Source organism: Lacerta agilis, chromosome 1 (genome assembly GCF_009819535.1).
Source record: "Lacerta agilis isolate rLacAgi1 chromosome 1, rLacAgi1.pri, whole genome shotgun sequence".
Taxonomy (NCBI): domain Eukaryota; kingdom Metazoa; phylum Chordata; class Lepidosauria; order Squamata; family Lacertidae; genus Lacerta; species Lacerta agilis.
The window spans coordinates 124,350,968-124,368,285 of NC_046312.1; the positions used below are offsets into that span (position 1 = coordinate 124,350,968).

A 17,318-nucleotide genomic window follows, 5' to 3' on the forward strand; every position below is an offset into this window, starting at 1 on the left:
TCTGATTTAGCACTAAAGATTGGGTTTTCCAGGGGAAAGTGGGTGAGGCAAAGGCAAAACCACTCAGACCCATGTGTAGAAGTGGTGGTGAAACTGGCACAAAATGTTTCGCCTTTCTGGCTGCTATGGTGGCAGAAGCAATCCCTTCCTAGGGATACAGATGCTACCACTGCCTAGAGAGACAGGTAAGTGGAAAAAAAACAGATGAGACCCGGCTTGCCTCAGGACTATGGCCCGTGGATGGGCTGCAGTGGTCTTTCAACAGAAACGGAATTAATCTTTGCCTCGGATACCAGTGTCTAGTCTAACTGGGCTCCAAACTATCATGTCCATGTACGTTTTGGGAGCTGGCGTTTCCTTCCTGCAAAATTCAGAGCAGGATGTCGGTTACCTATGACTGAGCAACTTGATCTGAAAAAGAGGTGCAGAAAAGAAAAAGGATGAATAAACAAAGACAAAATGGTAAAGTCATCAAAGAGCTCTGCTTCCTGTTTGTAACTCTGTTTCCTGTATGCCGCTCAGAGGAAAAGATGAGAAGGAAATCTGCGAGGTGGCTGCCTTTTGACCTGAAAAGTCAATTTGCTTTCTTACCTCCTCGGTCTTCTCTGTCTCTACGGGGCCATGGTTTCCAGCCCACCCTTTTGCACCGCGATCTTGTGGGTCCTTACTGCACTCAGTATAATGCAGCCTGACAGCCTAACAGGTAAATCATTTCTCTCTGTCTCTGTCTCTGTCTCTCCCACATAGAATCATAGAATTGTAGAGTTGGAAGGGACCCCAAGGATCATCTAGTCCAACCCCCTGCAATGCAGGAATCTCGGCTAAAGCATCCATGACAGATGGCCTTCCAACCTCTGCTTAGAAACCTCCAAGGAAGGAGAGCCCACAAATTCCCGGGGGAGACTGTTCCACTGTTATTGGCTGTATTCTATGCATGTTTACTTGGGTTTAAACCACATTAATTCAGAACAAGCTTGTTTAGGATTGGGCTGCCTTGTACGAAAAATGATTCGGGATTGAAATAAAGGGGGCCATTTCTGGATATTTGCAAAACATTAGTAACTGAGCTAGCTTTAATCACCAGACTGTTTTTTTTAAAGAAGGGTCTGTGGCATGCAATGCTTTTTAAAAAGTTGCTGAAGCTAAGCAGATCTTTGTTCTGTACGCTGCCCAGATAAGAAATAAGCTGCGAACCATAAATAAGCAGCTTTGGGCTTCTTGGAGGAAGAATAGGATTCACAAATTAATAGCATGCAGACCTCAAATTGGTTGCATTTGAAGATTTGCTTAGATACGTGTCATACAATATACGTTCCGGTTACTTATTTTCTATAGTGTGCCCATCATTAAAGTTGTATAAAACAGCATTTGGTTAATTGATATCTTTGTTTCCATTGGAAGTTTGCTGTCTGCAGTGTTTTGAAAATTAACAGATATATAGTTTGGTCACAGGCCTTGTGAGAGATTATCAGCAGGGTTGTTTCAGGTGACCTGTTTAGTGAGCATTTGTTGTGATTTGTTTGCATGAAGTGGGATTATTATACAGCACCCATTAACTGCTGACAATTCATTGTAATTTGATTGTGGGCAACAAACTACTTCATGAAGCAATTGTTATCCCACACTTTCCAGCCGTTCCCCCCATCACTTTCCTTACTGCAAATAGTTCAATTTTTATTTCCGAGTTGGTTTCTTGCACAAGATCACCAAATCCATCTTGAACAACTTGAATTTGCCGTTCTACGGTTGAAATTCCACCCGTAAAGTCGATCACAATGTAACTTTGGCTTCCCTAAAAAAAAGCCTAACAACTCTGGTCAATCCAATGGGAATTTGGATAGCCCTGATATATAGAATAAACTAGCATCATATTTGCACACATTCCAAGCATCAGAAACAGCATGTTCAGGAATTTTTAAAGATTTCAAATTTTGAATTGTTCCTACTTAGTTAGTCCCCCCCCCCCGGTGTATCACCCCTTAAATGCTGCTTTTGTGATGCACTAAATGCAACACTGTTCTTGAGACCCATTAAAGACTTGTTTTTGTTAGCTTATCAAAGCTTGAATTTCTGATGTCCCTGTTGTGACTGCTACTTCTAAGCTTTGTTCCAAAGGGCAGAATAATGTCGACACTTACAGGCAGAAATCACAGAAATGAAAGTGAATGCACCCTCTTTCAGTATGGTTATTTGTTGACATCTAGGACAGCTTTTTGACACTATAGCACCCTTTTGAATTCCTTGCATTTCCACTCCTGGTTAAAGGGTCTGTGTGCATTGTGGATTACCCTATATTACCCTATATAAGAGAGACAAGAAAAGGCTCCAACGAGCTGTAAGAATTGCAGAAAGGGTAATTGGTGTTAGCTTGCCTTCAATAGAGACAATTTATGCTACCCGAGTTAGGAAGAGAGCAGAGAGAATTGTAGCAGATCCTTTACATCCCGGTCATCATCTGCTTGATTTACTTCCATCTGGACGTCGCTACAGGACTTCATATACAAAATCAGCCAGGCACAAGAATAGTTTTTTCCCTTGTGCCATTAAATTGTTAAATTCGTAGTTGTATAGCTTAAGGGGAGGTAAAATATGGGTGGGGTTTCTTTGCTTCTTTGTATTGTGAGAGGAACAGTGTCTGTATGTTTACATTGCAATGTAGCCGAAACAAATTCCAAGTATGTTGGAAAATGTACTTGGCCAATAATAAATTATTCCTATTTCTTAAGAGCGCACCTACTTTGGTTCCTTATCTCTCGTTCAGATGTATAATTCACAGCTTTCTCTGTCAAACAAAGCAGAAGGGAACTGAGATATTATAAATGAACAGATCGCACCTCCAGAGAGCAAATTAGCAGCAGCTGCCTTTAAATGGTCTCATAAAGTAATGATGATGAAAGATAATGAAGGAAGTATTTAATAACCACTGTGGGCCACACCAAAGTCGTTGTGATGCAGCGAATTCACCGGCTCGCGTTGGGTCCCCACATCAAGTCCCAATGCATTAGTGTACTTATTGCATTATGTCTTTCTGCAAACCACAGAGCCTCATTTCTAAAATAATAATAATAATAATAATAATAATAATAATAATAATAATAATAATGTTTTTTATTTGTACCCTGCCCATCTGGCTGGGTCTCCCCAGCCACTCTGGGCGGCTTCCATCAAATATTAAAATACATTTAAAATATCACAGATTAAAAACTTCCCTAAACAGGGCTGCCTTCAGGTATTTTCTGAATGTCAGGTAGTTGTTTATTCCCTTGACCTCTGATGGGAGGGCGTTCCACAGGGCGGGCGCCACTACCGAGAAGGCCCTCTGCCTGCTGTTGCGCAGGTAGAATCAGTGACAATTCTTTACCTAACCCATGGTGCAAGGTAGGTGATTTCAAAATGGCCGATTTGGATCTTAAATGTAGAAACTAGTCAATATACTAACTGTGGACTGATTGTGACCGGGAGAGGAAAATCTGCATTCTGGTTGTATGGAATCTCCTGAAGTAAATAAGCTATTTCACCTCAGGTTTCCCGATTGCAAAGCTGAGCTTTCCTCATTCTGTGAAGAGCCCCGAAATCTTCTGATGAAGGGTGGTACATAAATTTAAGAAATAAAGTAAAATAGCTCAGTTCACACAAACCTCTGGCTCTCGCCATTAAATTGCACACATGAGAATGCTCGCATTTTGTTAAGAATTGGCATTCCGGGTCAGACCACATATAGGTCAGAGGTGGGGAGACTTCAGGTTGGAAGATCATTTTTTAAAAATTAGAACCTCAAGTTTCACCCACCAGAGCCTGCGGCAAAAGAGAATTATACAGTTCTGAGGGTTTTTGTTTAAGCCCCAGATTTTCTTTGGAGTATCAGAACTGGAGTACACAATCCTTGTACACAAAAACAACCACAATCCCGGTTATTCTCAGCTTCCTTCATTTGCCATTTGTGGAATGCTCTCCCCAGGGAGGTTTGCCTGGCACCTTCATTTTACACCTTTAGGCGCCAAGTGAAAAATGTTCATCTTTAACCAGGCCTTTGGCTGATGGACAGCCGATGCCCTTTTAAAAATCTCTTGTGGAACCGGGGATTATTGCTTTGTCTTGTTGTGTTGTGTTTGTTTGTTTTTTAATATTGTGATTTCATGTTGTCAGCCGCCCTGAGATCTATGGGTATAGGACAAATTGAATAAACATACAAAATAAATAAACAGTCTATTTTATGATGTCTGAGAGGGAGGGTCATTCTGTTGTTGATGTTGTCAAACAACTGGGAGTTGGAAATCCTTGCCGATCGACTGTAAATCACCCAGAGATCTCCCGATAGACCCTGATCTACCTACCTTCCTTCTGCTCTGTTTCAACAACCAGATTCATCCGGAAGCTTCTTAAAGGTTCTGAATCCCCTGTGGTTTGTCTCCAACATCTGCTACTCCGAGACACCTTGCCTCTCAACATGATGGTTCTATTAGCAATAACCATCGATCATCCCACCCCTAGACGTATTTCTAATGCCATCTAAGATGCAACTACTGCACCTTGTGGAGAAAGAGTCCATTAGTTAATTAAGCATTGTCAATCCCGAAGCATCTACAGTGGTGCCTCGTGTTAAGTACTTAATTCGTTCCGGAGGTCCGTTCTTAACCTGAAACTGTTCTTAACCTGAAGCACCGCTTTAGCTAATGGGGCCTCCCGCTGCCACCGCTGCGCCACCAGAGCACGATTTCTGTTCTTATCCTGAAGCAAAGTTCTTAACCTGAAGCGTTATTTCTGGGTTAGCGGAGTCTGTAACCTGAAGCGTATGTAACCTGAAGCATATGTAACCCGAGGTACCACTGTACAATCAGCTTCGCAATTGACCCTGAGATATAAAATTTCCTCCACATTGATTCTTGCTATTGATAATAGTACAACGTGTTTGTTTGTTTTTAAATCAAGTTCTCTTCATAATCAGAGCCATGATACAGTGGAAGGAGGACGCTGTCTCTCCAACCTAAATTCCATATTTACCTTTTGCGCAGAAAATATTCAGACACCTAAGTAACACCAATGTGCTTTCCTTAAGTCAGGCAAGAAGCAGCTTGCCGGAAGCAAGTTTGATAGAGAAGATGGCCCAGGGCACCTATTTGAGATGAATTTCAAGCAGAGGCTGAGCTAGGGTTGCATGTAGCTTGTTGTGTGCTGCCCATGTCCTCTCAATTTACATGTACCTTATATGCGTTGATAACCTGTGAACAGAGCAACAGTTGAAGGCAGTGGGAGTCAGATAATCTGTCTGGGAGAGGCTGCTGAGACCATATGACACTGGTCCTGAAAGACCTACATTGGCTCCCAGTACATTTCCGAGCACAATTCACACTGTTGGTGTTGACCTTTAAAGCCCTAAACAGCCCTGGCCCAGTATATCTGAAGGAGCGTCTCCACTCCCATCGTTCAGCCCGGACACTGAGGTCCAGCACCGAGGGCCTTCTGGTGGTCCCCTTACTGCGAGAAGTGAGGTTAAAGGGAACCAGGCAGAGGGCCTTCTCGGTAGTGGCGCCCGCCCTGTGGAACGCCCTCCCATCGGATGTCAAGGGAATAAACAACTATCTGACTTTTAGAAGACATCTGAAGGCAGCTCTGTTTAGGGAAGTTTTACGTGTTTGTTGTTTTATCGTGTTTTTAATATTCTGTTGGGAGCCGCCCAGAGTGGCTGGGGAAACCCAGCCAGATGGGCGGGTTATAAATTAACAACAACAACAACAACAACAACCTGTGTGCAGGATTTCAGCCAACATGTAAATCCGCAGAGAGGTGTGGTCTCCACCTTATGTCTTCCATGCAAAGCTTACCAGTAAGTTTGAACTTTTTTTTTTTTTTAAGTCTCAGATACGGCAGAGACATAGAGTCAATGGGCATTGGGCAGCTAGTTGACTAAAGCAGTAAAAATCAGCAGGCCATCTTAGACAAAGAACAAACCATTAAAAATGGGCGAAAGGGCTCTTGCTTTCACTTAAAAGTAATTTTAAATACCAACTCAGACATGGCTCCTTACCGTTTTGCTTACGTCAAAACAGCGAACGATGCATTTTCTTGGTGCTCGGTCACGTTGTTAAACATGATGCCTCATACTTGAGCAAGGCTGTACAGTATAGGAGGAGCTGCTTCTTCCGTTATTTGAGGCTCAAGCACGTTGAGTCGGGTTTGGAAGTGCATCAGTAACCAGTGGAGGTCTTTGAGACCTGGTCAGTGGAGCCTGCTAGCAGCCTGGCTACTGAATTCTGTATCAGTTGCAACCTCTAAACCAGGGGTCGGCAACCTAAGGCCTATGGGCTGGTAGCGGCCCACGAGGCATGTCTAACCGGCCCATGGCGACTCCTGCACCCCCTGCCCCCGCTCTTACCGGCGCGGCGCAGGGACCAACTTCCAGGTTGATGGTGCACAGGTGCATGTGCATGGGTGTTCCTCTGACCCGGATGTGCGCCGGAAATAGCATGTGCACACACATGCGGGATGGAAACAGCATGTGCACACATGCTATTTCCGGCGCATTTCTGGGTCGGAGGAGCGCCATAAACAGTGTTTATGACCCGGAAGAGCGTGCGTGCGCACATGTTCTGGCCCATCCTCCGACGGACGGAGCATCGACCAGCCCATCCTCTGATTAAGGTTGCCGACCTCTGCTCTAAACCATTTCCAAGGGCAGCCCCACGTAGAGTGCACTGCAGCAGTCTAGTCCCAAGGTTACCAGCGCATGGAGCATTGCAGCCAAGGATCTTTGTCCAGGAAGGGCAGGAGTTGGTGAACTAGCCCGAAATAACAACCGAAGCCACCTGGACCTTTGACCAGTGCTGGGTCAAAGGGCACCCTCCAGCACCTTGCCTAAGAAGGGAATATTAACAGTTTAGCAATAGTCCTCCCCTCCTGTTAAGGAGAGGGTGAAAATCCGCCTTTGTGCTTCTTGTAATGAGGCATTCTCTGCTTCCTCGACCCAACCTTCTTCAGCTCCCTCTTACGGAGCAAGGGAAGCTATTATTTAAATCTGGATGGATGCTATGTTCTTCCTGGGACCTTCATGCTGGCCATTATTGAAAACAGGATGCTGGCCTAGAGGCAGATGACATGATGACGATGTGCAAGTCGTTTGAAAGCCGCTGTTGCAGCATTTTCTTCCACTCAGTTTGTGGGAGGAGGTTAGTGACACACACACACACACACACACACACACACCCTCACAAGCATCCCATTGTCATTTTGAGCAGCATGTTAATAGTGTGTGTGTGTGTGGTTGTTTGTGCACCTGCATAAACAACTTGTCATCCAGCATTTTTTTTTTCCTTCAGAAAAGGAAACACCCGCCAGTCCAGGTCCTAGGAATAGATCTCCATGGGCTGCATGCATGGATTTGATTTCCGCCTATAAACATGCAGCTTTTGAAAGGACCCTGTCTTTGCAGAGAGCTGTGGTCAAGAGTATCGGAACGAAGCTGGTTCCTTTCCTCCAGCTGTTCTATCTCGGGGACATAAGATGGTCCGAGAATGCTTTAAAGGGGTTCACAGATGAGCCTCGACTTCCAGGTCCTGCGACAGCCTGCTCTGATGCAAGTTACAGATGAACTTAAAAGTCCAGCTCCGAGGGCCTTTTGGCGGTTCCCTCACTGCGAGAAGCGAGGTTACAGGGAACCAGGCAGAGGGCCTTCTCGGTGGTGGCGCCTGCCCTGTGGAACGCCCTCCCACCACAGGTCAAGGAAATAAACAACTACCTGACATTCAGAAAATACCTGAAGGCAGCCCTTTTTAGGGAAGTTTTTAATGTTTGTTGTTTTATTGTGTTTTCAATAATCTGCTGGGAGCCGCCCAGAGTGGCTGGGGAGGCCCAGCCAGATGGGCAGGGTATAAGTAATAAATATATTCTTCTTCTTCTTCTTCTTCTTCTTCTTCTTCTTCTTCTTCTTCTTCTTCTTCTTCTTCTTCTTTTCACTTGGCCTCTCGGCTGTGGTCGATGCGTTACAGTTTTTGATGTTGCCTGGTGTGCCGTGGGAAAATTACTTTATATATAGTCAATATAGGCACAGAGTTAATTTTTTTAACATTTTCTAATGGTGGTGTGTCTCGTGATTTTTTTCATGAAACAAGTGTGCCTTTGTCCAAAAAAGGTTGAAAAACACTGCTATAGACAGTTGTGATCTAAATACCCTGTATAGCTGCAGATGGATGAGGGAAGCCAAGCAATGGTGCCAAAACAGTACTTTATACTACGTTTAGATCACAGTCCTATATGTTATAAGATCTAGAAGAAATAAAATTAAATCTAAAGACTTGATTTCAGGCAGTAAATGTAACGTAGAGTTGTAGACAACTAAGTTATACTTGGAACAGGTCCACTGAAATAAATGTATTAATGTTAGTATGCCCATGAATTTCATTGGGTCTACTCTGATTATAACTAGCCTTGGATATGTCCCATAATGCTGGATCCTGAGGTTGCTTCCACACTCACTGGTATTTTAGCTCAAGAGCCATTATTTGCTCACCCAGTTTTAAAGATTATTGCCATCTGGCATTTTCTGCATTGTCGTCCCGACTTTGTGCAGACCTCATTTGTGGTAAAATAAATTTACAACATAAATAAGAATAGTGGCCACCTCTCCAATGTGTGCGGATTGGCAAAGTGCTGTTAAGGCTTTTTCAGGGCTTCTGTACCTTTCATTAGCAGCTTCCTTCTTACAGCTTTCCGCCTACTTATTGCTTCCTGCACAGTGCTGCAACAGCATTACTGAAGAACCAGGATATCAAAAAGATCATGTCAGAAATGGAAATAGGCGTAAGTTTTGCGCGTTCATCCGAGGTCAGAGATGGAAATGACAGAAGTGAATATTTGCAATATTCGCGATTGTTGTTTCTTTAGCCCACAAACATTATGTAAAGAATTGCATTGTTTTCTGCATTGATGTTGACATTTCCTTTCCATTGAAACGCATTGAAATTCATTACGTAATTATAATTATGCTAGCTTTGGCTCCAGCGGACAGTGAGACAAGTGACATAGGTTTTAGCAGAAGCCAAATGGCAGTGGAACAGAAACAGCACTGATTGCAATGAACACAGAGCAGGATGAACATCTCTGACTTCTTACGTCCCTACTGAAGAATGGACTTTTAATTGCCATTTAAAAGGGCAAATTTCCCTATAGTGCAATTTTCCTCGCCCCCCCTTTTATTGCAAACTAATTCTAGAATGCACTAAAATATTTTAAATAAATAAATAAATAAAATAAGTAACGAATTTCCTACTGATCCTACAGAGAACAGAATGGACTAATTAAGGGGGAATCAATCATTAAACTTTCAGCAGCACTGAACAGGAAGCAATAACCGAAGCAAAAACGGCAAGGAGCTGGCTGCAGATTAACACCGAATGACCTCATCTGAGCAGACCTTATAGAAGAATCTTGGCCATGACACTGGGTATCGTCAGATAACATAGCTATACATTAAAACTGTGCAAAACCACAGTTTGAATTACACTTCCAGCTGCGTGTGGGAAAAGCAATGCTGCCACAGCAGTGAAAAGCTCTGGTGTGAAAGCAACCTGATTCTCATGCATTTAACAGTGGGGAATTTTTTTTTTGCTGAGATCAAGGAGGAGTTGCTTTGTTTCCCAGGACCTGAGATACATTCCCAGGCCATGAGCTTCACCCAGAAGATCTTCGATGACATTTGGAGCCGCTAACTTTTGAATAAATCCTGTTTTGCTTGAGCATACCTGGCCCTAAAACTTAGGGCAGTCTTATGCAGGCTGCTTAAGGAGAAGTTAGGACAAGTTACCCCCCTAGCCAAGCCTATAATACTTCCTGCATCCTGGTGTTTTTTTTTGTTTTAACAAAGGTTTTCAATATCCCTTCCCCATTCTCTCAGAAGAGTTGCACTTTTAGCAGCAACTCACGCTAAATCTCTCTCTCTCTCTCTCTCTCTCTCTCTCTCTCTCTCTCTCTCTTGCAGTCTTATATTAATGTCCTAATTAAGGCTGATGGCTACATAAGTTACTTCCACATAAATTTACTTAGGAAAAAGCAATGTAATCAAACACAGCAATGTTTCTCTTTGGAAAGGTTCAATAATACAAAACAAAACCTGCTCTGCTCTTTCCCCACCTTAATATTTTCCTTTCTTCTGGTGCCACCACTCATGGGCGTACCCAGGGGGGCCAGAGGGGGCAACCGCCCCCCTAGAAGCAAAAAAATAAAATAAAAATGGTTATCGGCAGCCTAAAAGGAAAAAAAAAGCTCAAGACTGGTCTTTCTCCCCCTCCCAAAATCTCAATAACAATTGAGCTCTTCCGCTCTTGCCGAGGCAGTTGGCCACTCTGTGTGTGTGTGTGTGTGTGTTGCAACGGCTGTTTCCCCCTCCCTCATGCCGACAAAGAGCTGGCGTGCCTATCAGAGACCGGATCTTAGCCTGCACCCTGCTTGGTCAAATGGGGATACAGGCTGAGACTTGGGCAGTGTGTGTGTGGGGGGGCGAATTCATCGTTGCTAGGATTCATCGTTGCAAGGGAGCTTGGCACACTGAGTTCCCTTGCGTGGTGAGTAGTTCCTTTGCGAGGACTGAGGATCCTGGGAAACTGAGTTTTTCAGCCATTTGGGGCTTTCTGTTTGGGGGGGGAGTTTTTTTGAAGCTGTTTTTGTTTTTGAACCTGAAAGACCATGGCTTGCCCCCCCCTTAGTTTTGATCCTGGGTACGCCCCTGCCACCACTGCCTAACATTTGTTTCTCTCCCCCACCCTCAGAAGCGAATATTGTAGTGCAACAGAGACCTCTGCGCCTGATGAGCGAAAGTGCCAAGATATTTTGCAGCTACACATCTAACGGAAAGAAAATAAAGGCATTCAAAGCCTCGCTCCGCAAAGGAATAGAAAGGGTGGAGGTCTGCTCCATTTACTGGAACAACACCCACAATATTGCCAACAACGGCACGGAAATCAGCTGCCAAGTTGCATTCAGGACAGAAAAGGAAGTCTCCTTTTCCCTGCAGAGCCTACACGCCAATCAAACGGACATTTACAGCTGCAAAATTGATATCTTAGACCCACCGCCGTATGAATTCAACGAAAGCCTTGGCACTTTAGTTCACGTGAAAGGTACAAATGTGAAAATCCTTGCATATCCCATAAATCACTCATGCTAGGGCTACTAGTATTTAAATTGAGCATATAGAAATGTCTACCCCCCCCCTTGCCATGGGACGCGGGTGGTGCTGTGGGTTAAACCACAGAGCCTAGGGCTTGCCAATCAGAAGGTCGGCAGTTCGAATCCCTGCGACGGGGTGAGCTCCCATTGCTCAGTCCCTGCTCCTGCCAACCTAGCAGTTCGAAAGCACCTCAAAGTGCAAGTAGATAAATAGGTACTGCTCCGGCAGGAAATTAAACGCCGTTTCCTTGCGCTGCTCTGGTACGCCAGAAGCAGCTTAGTCATGCTGGCCACATGACCTGGAAGCTGTACGCCGCCTCCCTCAGCCTATAGAGCGAGATGAGTGCCACAACCCCAGAGTCGTTCGCGACTGGACCTAATGGTTTTCGAACGTTCTTTTGGAAGCCGAACATCCGACCGGGCTTCTGCGGCTTCCGGTTGACTGCAAGAGCTTCCTGCAGCCAATCAGAAGCCGCGCTTTGGAAGTCGAACGTTTCGGAGGTCAAACGGACTTCCGGAACGGATTCTGTTCAACTTCCGAGGTACGACTGTATCTAATATTGTGTTTTTAAACAACTCCCAAGCATTTTGGTGCGATCTGACCCTTTTGACCTTTTCAACGTCCTTTTTAACCAATCTCCTCATTTTGGGGAAGTTTCCTTTTTTGGAATCAAATGTGACCTAGGAATAACGGTAATATAGATTTACATTTATAGTTTGTGCAGATGTGTTTTAAAGTTTTTCTCCCCTCTGTTAAGCCCCAGAAGCCCCAGAATCTCGATGTCTAGAAAGACCAGAATTCATGAGTATGGCAGCAGCTATCGGAGTTCTTATATTCTACAGTATCCTAACAACAGCAGCTTTTTTCTATTGTTGGGTAAGGAATGGTTGTTTCTCACTTACTTGTTGTTGTTGTTCAGTCGTTCAGTCGTGTCCGACTCTTCGTGACCCCATGGACCAGAGCATGCCAGGCACGCCTATCCTCCACTGCCTCCCGCAGTTTGACCAAACTCATGCCAGTCGCTTCGAGAACACTGTCCAATCATCTCATCCTCTGTCGTCCCCTTCTCCTTGTGCCCTCCATCTTTCCCAACATCAGGGTCTTTTCCAGGGAGTCTTCTCTTCTCATGAGGTGGCCAAAGTATTGGAGCCTCAACTTCAGGATCTGTCCTTCCAGTGAGCACTCAGGGCTGATTTCTTTAAGGATGGATAGGTTTGATCTTCTTGCAGTCCATGGGACTCTCAAGAGTCTCCTCCAGCACCATAATTCAAAAGCATCAATTCTTCGGCGATCAGCCTTCTTTATGGTCCAGCTCTCACTTCCATACATTACTACTGGGTCACTTACTTGAGGTACACTTACTTGAGGTACACTTAAATGCAGAAGAGCAACAATTAATCTAATTTTGGAGATGGGAAAAGCTAGCCCACTTCCGTGCTGTTACATGGCATCCTACTCTGCCTTGCCAAGCAAAGAGGTGAGCTCTCTAGGTCATGACCCCCCACGCCCCAGATGTTTTGGACTAAAACTCCCATGATCCTTTGCCATAGTGGCTAGGACAGAAGGATGCTGGAGTCCAAAATATCTGGAGGGCAACAGGTCGGGGAAATCTGGACCATCTTTTAATTCTCTTTGCATGGTTTGATAGCCGAAGGTCCTAGCTCAATGATCTTCGATGGCTGCTGGTTATCCTAAGGCAGTTGGATTTATCTCTCACATGCCACCTTGGGGAAGGGGGCTGAAGTCATGCAATTTGAACCCTTCTGCAGAGTGGGAAGGAAAATTGAGCCGCAAGGTGTATGCTGCTGCTTTGGGCTGTGGAGACAGGTGTGTTTCAAGACTAGTGCTGCAGGTGTTTGGTTGCTTGACACGTGTCAACTTGGACATACGCAAATAAAAAATATTACAGAAATGCCTTACACCCCACCAGTTTTCGTTCCCTGCTAGGAAATAGGCCCTCTACTAAACTAAGTGGCTGGAGTATGGTTGAATTACTGGAGTGCACATCAAATGATATTTAATGTCGCACACTGCCCTGGGATCTTTTGATAAAGGGCGGTACATAAATTGGATGAATAATAATAAAAATGATCTATCTGAAGAAGCGTGCATGCACATGAAAGCTCATACCAAGAACAAACTTAGTTGGTCTCTAAGGTGCTACTGGAAAGAATTTTTTGTTTTGTTTTGACTACGGCAGACCAACACGGCTACCCACCTGTAATAAAAATGATGTTTTTTATTTTATTTTTAAATATATTTTAATTAAGTTTTACATAAATTTTCCAAACATCATTTAACATTCCTTCATATCTTACACAATATTTTTTGGATTTCCATCAACCACGTCCAAAGACTTCCAATCTTCATAACTTAATCTTGTATTTTCATAATTTCACTATTACTTTTAATAATCTATGATCAATTATCATTTTCCTAAATTTTCTCTGTAATATTTCATATGGTCCTCCTTACAAAACGTCTTGCAAACCTACTAGTGTAATTTGTTGTTTACAATTGTTTTTCAAATAATTCTCAAATTTCTTCCAATCTTCCAAGAATCTCTGGTCCCCTCGGTTTTGAATTCTCCCTGTCATCTTGTCCAATTCTGTGTAGTCAACTTCATCTGCCACTCTTATATCGCCGGTAGTTCTTCTTGTTTCCATTTCTAGTACTCTTGCTGCTGTCGTCACATATAAAGGCAGTTTTTTATCTTGTCTACTAATATCCTCACCTACAATGCCAAGTAGAAAAGCTTCTGTTTTTTTAAAAAAATTATAAATGTATATTTCAACATCTTTTTCATCTCATTATATATCATTTCCCAGAAGCCTTTCACTTTCTTACATTCCCACCACATGTGATAAAAAGTTCCTTCTTTGTCCTTAAAAATAATGATTTTTTTTAAAGAAGTAAAGATGGTACAGTGATTCTACTCATCCTCAGCTCCAACTTCCTCACCATTTTAGGAGCCTGCATCTTGGTGAACGTGCACCCTCCCAATTGTGCAAACCATGGGCTAGATTCAAATAACCTGTTCTGCTAGTGGGGTCCCCCCTCTCTCCCAAAGCCATTTGAGGGGTGTTGGAAGAACCCTAGAAGAGTGTTTGTGAGAGGGGGGGGAAGAGAGGAGAGATCATTCCATCTGGCAAGCACAAATGATTGTGTTGGCAGAACAGTCTACAATGAATTCCGTCCCATGGGCTAAATTACGGATTCAAGCCAATTTTTGTGTAAACATTGTGAAAAGTTGGGTGACTGTGCTTTCTAGCCAAGGCTCCTTCATTACAAGGGGACACTTTCACTGCTGTGTACTGTGCTCAGATCCATCCAGGTTTTCTAGTTAAATAATTGTGGCAGCACAATTTAGGGAAGTTTTAAATCTGTGATATTTTAAATGTATTTTAATATTTGATGGAAGCCGCCCAGAGTGAGACCCAGCCAGATGGGCGGGGTACAAATAAATTATTATCATTATTATTATTATTATTATTATTATTATTATTATCATCATCATCATCATCATCATAGCACACTCCGCAAAAGCAAAATTGTTCTTGAAACAGATAATAATAGTGTAAAGGCCGCATGTCTGAATCAGGCCAAAGGTATGGAAGATTTTGCTAGCTCAGCTCTAGAAACCAGTGCATTTTTTTTCCAGCTGTTCCATACACTTGCAAGGAAGTGATGATAAGAAGATGAGCAAATGACCCACACATCTGCTTTCCATGCTTTTGGGTATTAAGTGAAGGGGAATCTCATGTGTCTCTCTTGCTGTCAGTACTGAGGATCTCTCCAATAAGGAGATGCACGAGTACTGAGTTTAGTTCTCCTCTGCAGAATACCCAGAAATACAGAAAAATTATTAACACACAACTGTTTCATCACTCCTTGCAAGGTGGATTTTGCTCACTGGGTTTTGTTCATGATAACGATTAAATTCTCTCCCCTCCATCGTTTTCATTGTAGCTGAAGACCAAGAAGAATAAGATTGTTCGGAATGACTATTTCAACATGACTGCCTGGCAAGCAAACGCTCCGAAGAAGCGATCTCAACCGCCAGGTGTCCCAGCAAGAAACTACACTGCGTACCGATCATGGGAGCCATGACAATTGGTAACAGAAATGGTCCGTTCTCTACAATGGGAAGTATGAATGGACATTTCACCCCTTAGCTCAGCGTGCCTGTCGTCAACGGTCGCTGATATCCCCACGAAAAGTTCTCAGCACTGTGAAGGATAAAAACTGTTAAGTTATGCTTCAAATTGATGGTGGAAAAAGAAGAAAAAACTGGCAATGGATTGTAAATATAGTCTCCTAAACCTCTCTTAAGCAAATGCTGGTTCCATCAGCATTGCTGTAATTTCTTGATTGCTTCTGTCTTAGGATAATGTATATAAATTGTACCAAACCCTGGCAAATTACCAAGCAAGGAGCAGAGGTAAAAATATGTTGTCTTTCATGTCAAAAGGGGATATACCGAATGGGAGAGTCTAAAACATATGTTTAACAGATCAGGAACATTCAGCTAAGTTGGCCCAGTATTATAAAGAACATCATACTATTGTAAGCAAAGTGAGTGATTAGTTAGATAGCTTTGGCATGTAATTCCGCATAGTACCTTTCCCTCCTGGTGAACAAATTCCTCATACTGCTAAAACAATCAACCTGCAAGTCATTTCTGAGAAAGCCTTTAAGGAAGAGTGGAGCGTACAGCCATATGAGACCACTCTTGAGATTTGCAGACTTTCACTAAGGCTTGGACAATGTCTTACATGAAGGAGCAGACAAAACGTCCTCACTGAGAAGAGAGAATTAATCAACTGATGATCCACATGCCGTTGGCTCCCAATGAGATCCAAGAGAGATAACAACAGAGATTATACTTTCCTTTCTTGCTGTCTGGACACAATATATGCATGGTTCAATGATCATAGTCAAGTGAAGCCTGGAATTAAAAAGGCGTCTGGTTCTTCCTCCCTCAATGCTGTCCAGTTGTAGCAAATGTAGGACATACAATGGCTTTTTGCCAGTAAAAAAACCGACTTTGCAAAAAAAATAATAGTTGATTTTAATTTTCTTGATGAGTTAACAACTTTCAAAAGTGTGACATAGGCGTTACTGAACAGGAACCAATAGGAGCCTCACAGAACAGGAACCAACTAAGGCTGTCACATCCTTAGCACCACTTCAGTAGGCACACCCATCACTACCGAATGTTCCTGAGTGCAATGAATTAAACAAAGCATAGAAAGAATGCAGTCAGGGTAAGGCCAATGCACGACTTGAAATGACTAGGTAGCAATGAACTTACTGTATATTCTGGCGTATAAGACTACTTTTTAATCCAGGGAAATCTTCTCAAAAGTCAGGGGTCGTCTTATATGCCGGGTGGAGAATCTGCGGTCGAGTATATCTCAAACTCTATATTTTAACTGGAAAAGTTGGGGGTCGTCTTATACGCCCAGTCGTCTTATACGCCGGAAAATACGGTACGTTGCATCGAGATGCGCGTAAGTTTGTCATTTGTTGCATACGCTCATTCCCCCTAGGTAGCACCTTTATTATGGGCACATCCAGGGCCGGATTTAGGTTTGATGGGGCCCTAAGCTACTGAAGGTAATGGGGCCCTTTATATGTCCAGCTGTCCTTTGTCAACAACAAATTATCACTGTTAGAAATGAGCAAACCAGTGATATTTTAGGGAGCAGGCTAGCAGGCGAGGCCCATTACTTACATCACAGGAGCCTACACAACACAAAACACTCTTGCTGTATGTACGTTTTATTTTATTTGTTTTTTTATCTTACATTTTGGAAATGTACATCCAATTTTTCCCCCTTTAAATTTTTTTGGGGGCCCCCAAGAGAGTGGGGCCCTAAGCTATAGCTTGTTTATCTTATACGTAAATCCGGCACTGGGCGCATCACTTTTTTTTTTTTTTTTTTTAAAGAACACCATTGTCTGTCAAGACTGGAAGATGTCAACACCAACACCACTATGAAAGGGGCAAATGAACTCTCCCAAAATAAAGTGGGCTTATGCCATCTTCCTGGATCCACTTTCAACGAGAGCATGTTTAATACAAGCATTGCCCGGCGATTCCTTCTGCTTAGCAGAGGAAAGGCAAGAAGATGCGCTGTTTAGGCTACAACAGAAA

At 43.3% G+C, this 17,318-nt stretch overlaps 1 protein-coding gene across 1 annotated transcript; it reads left to right on the forward strand.

The window, feature by feature from the left end:
- The first annotated feature begins 464 nt into the window (after nt 1-464).
- Nucleotides 465-15,341, forward strand: CD28 (CD28 molecule). Its single transcript, XM_033174105.1, has 4 exons — nt 465-703; nt 10,758-11,108; nt 11,916-12,034; nt 15,128-15,341. Exons 1-4 carry the CDS (start codon nt 622-624, stop codon nt 15,266-15,268), a joined length of 693 nt encoding a protein of 230 aa, XP_033029996.1. The 5' UTR covers nt 465-621; the 3' UTR covers nt 15,269-15,341.
- Nucleotides 15,342-17,318: the final 1,977 nt, after the last annotated feature.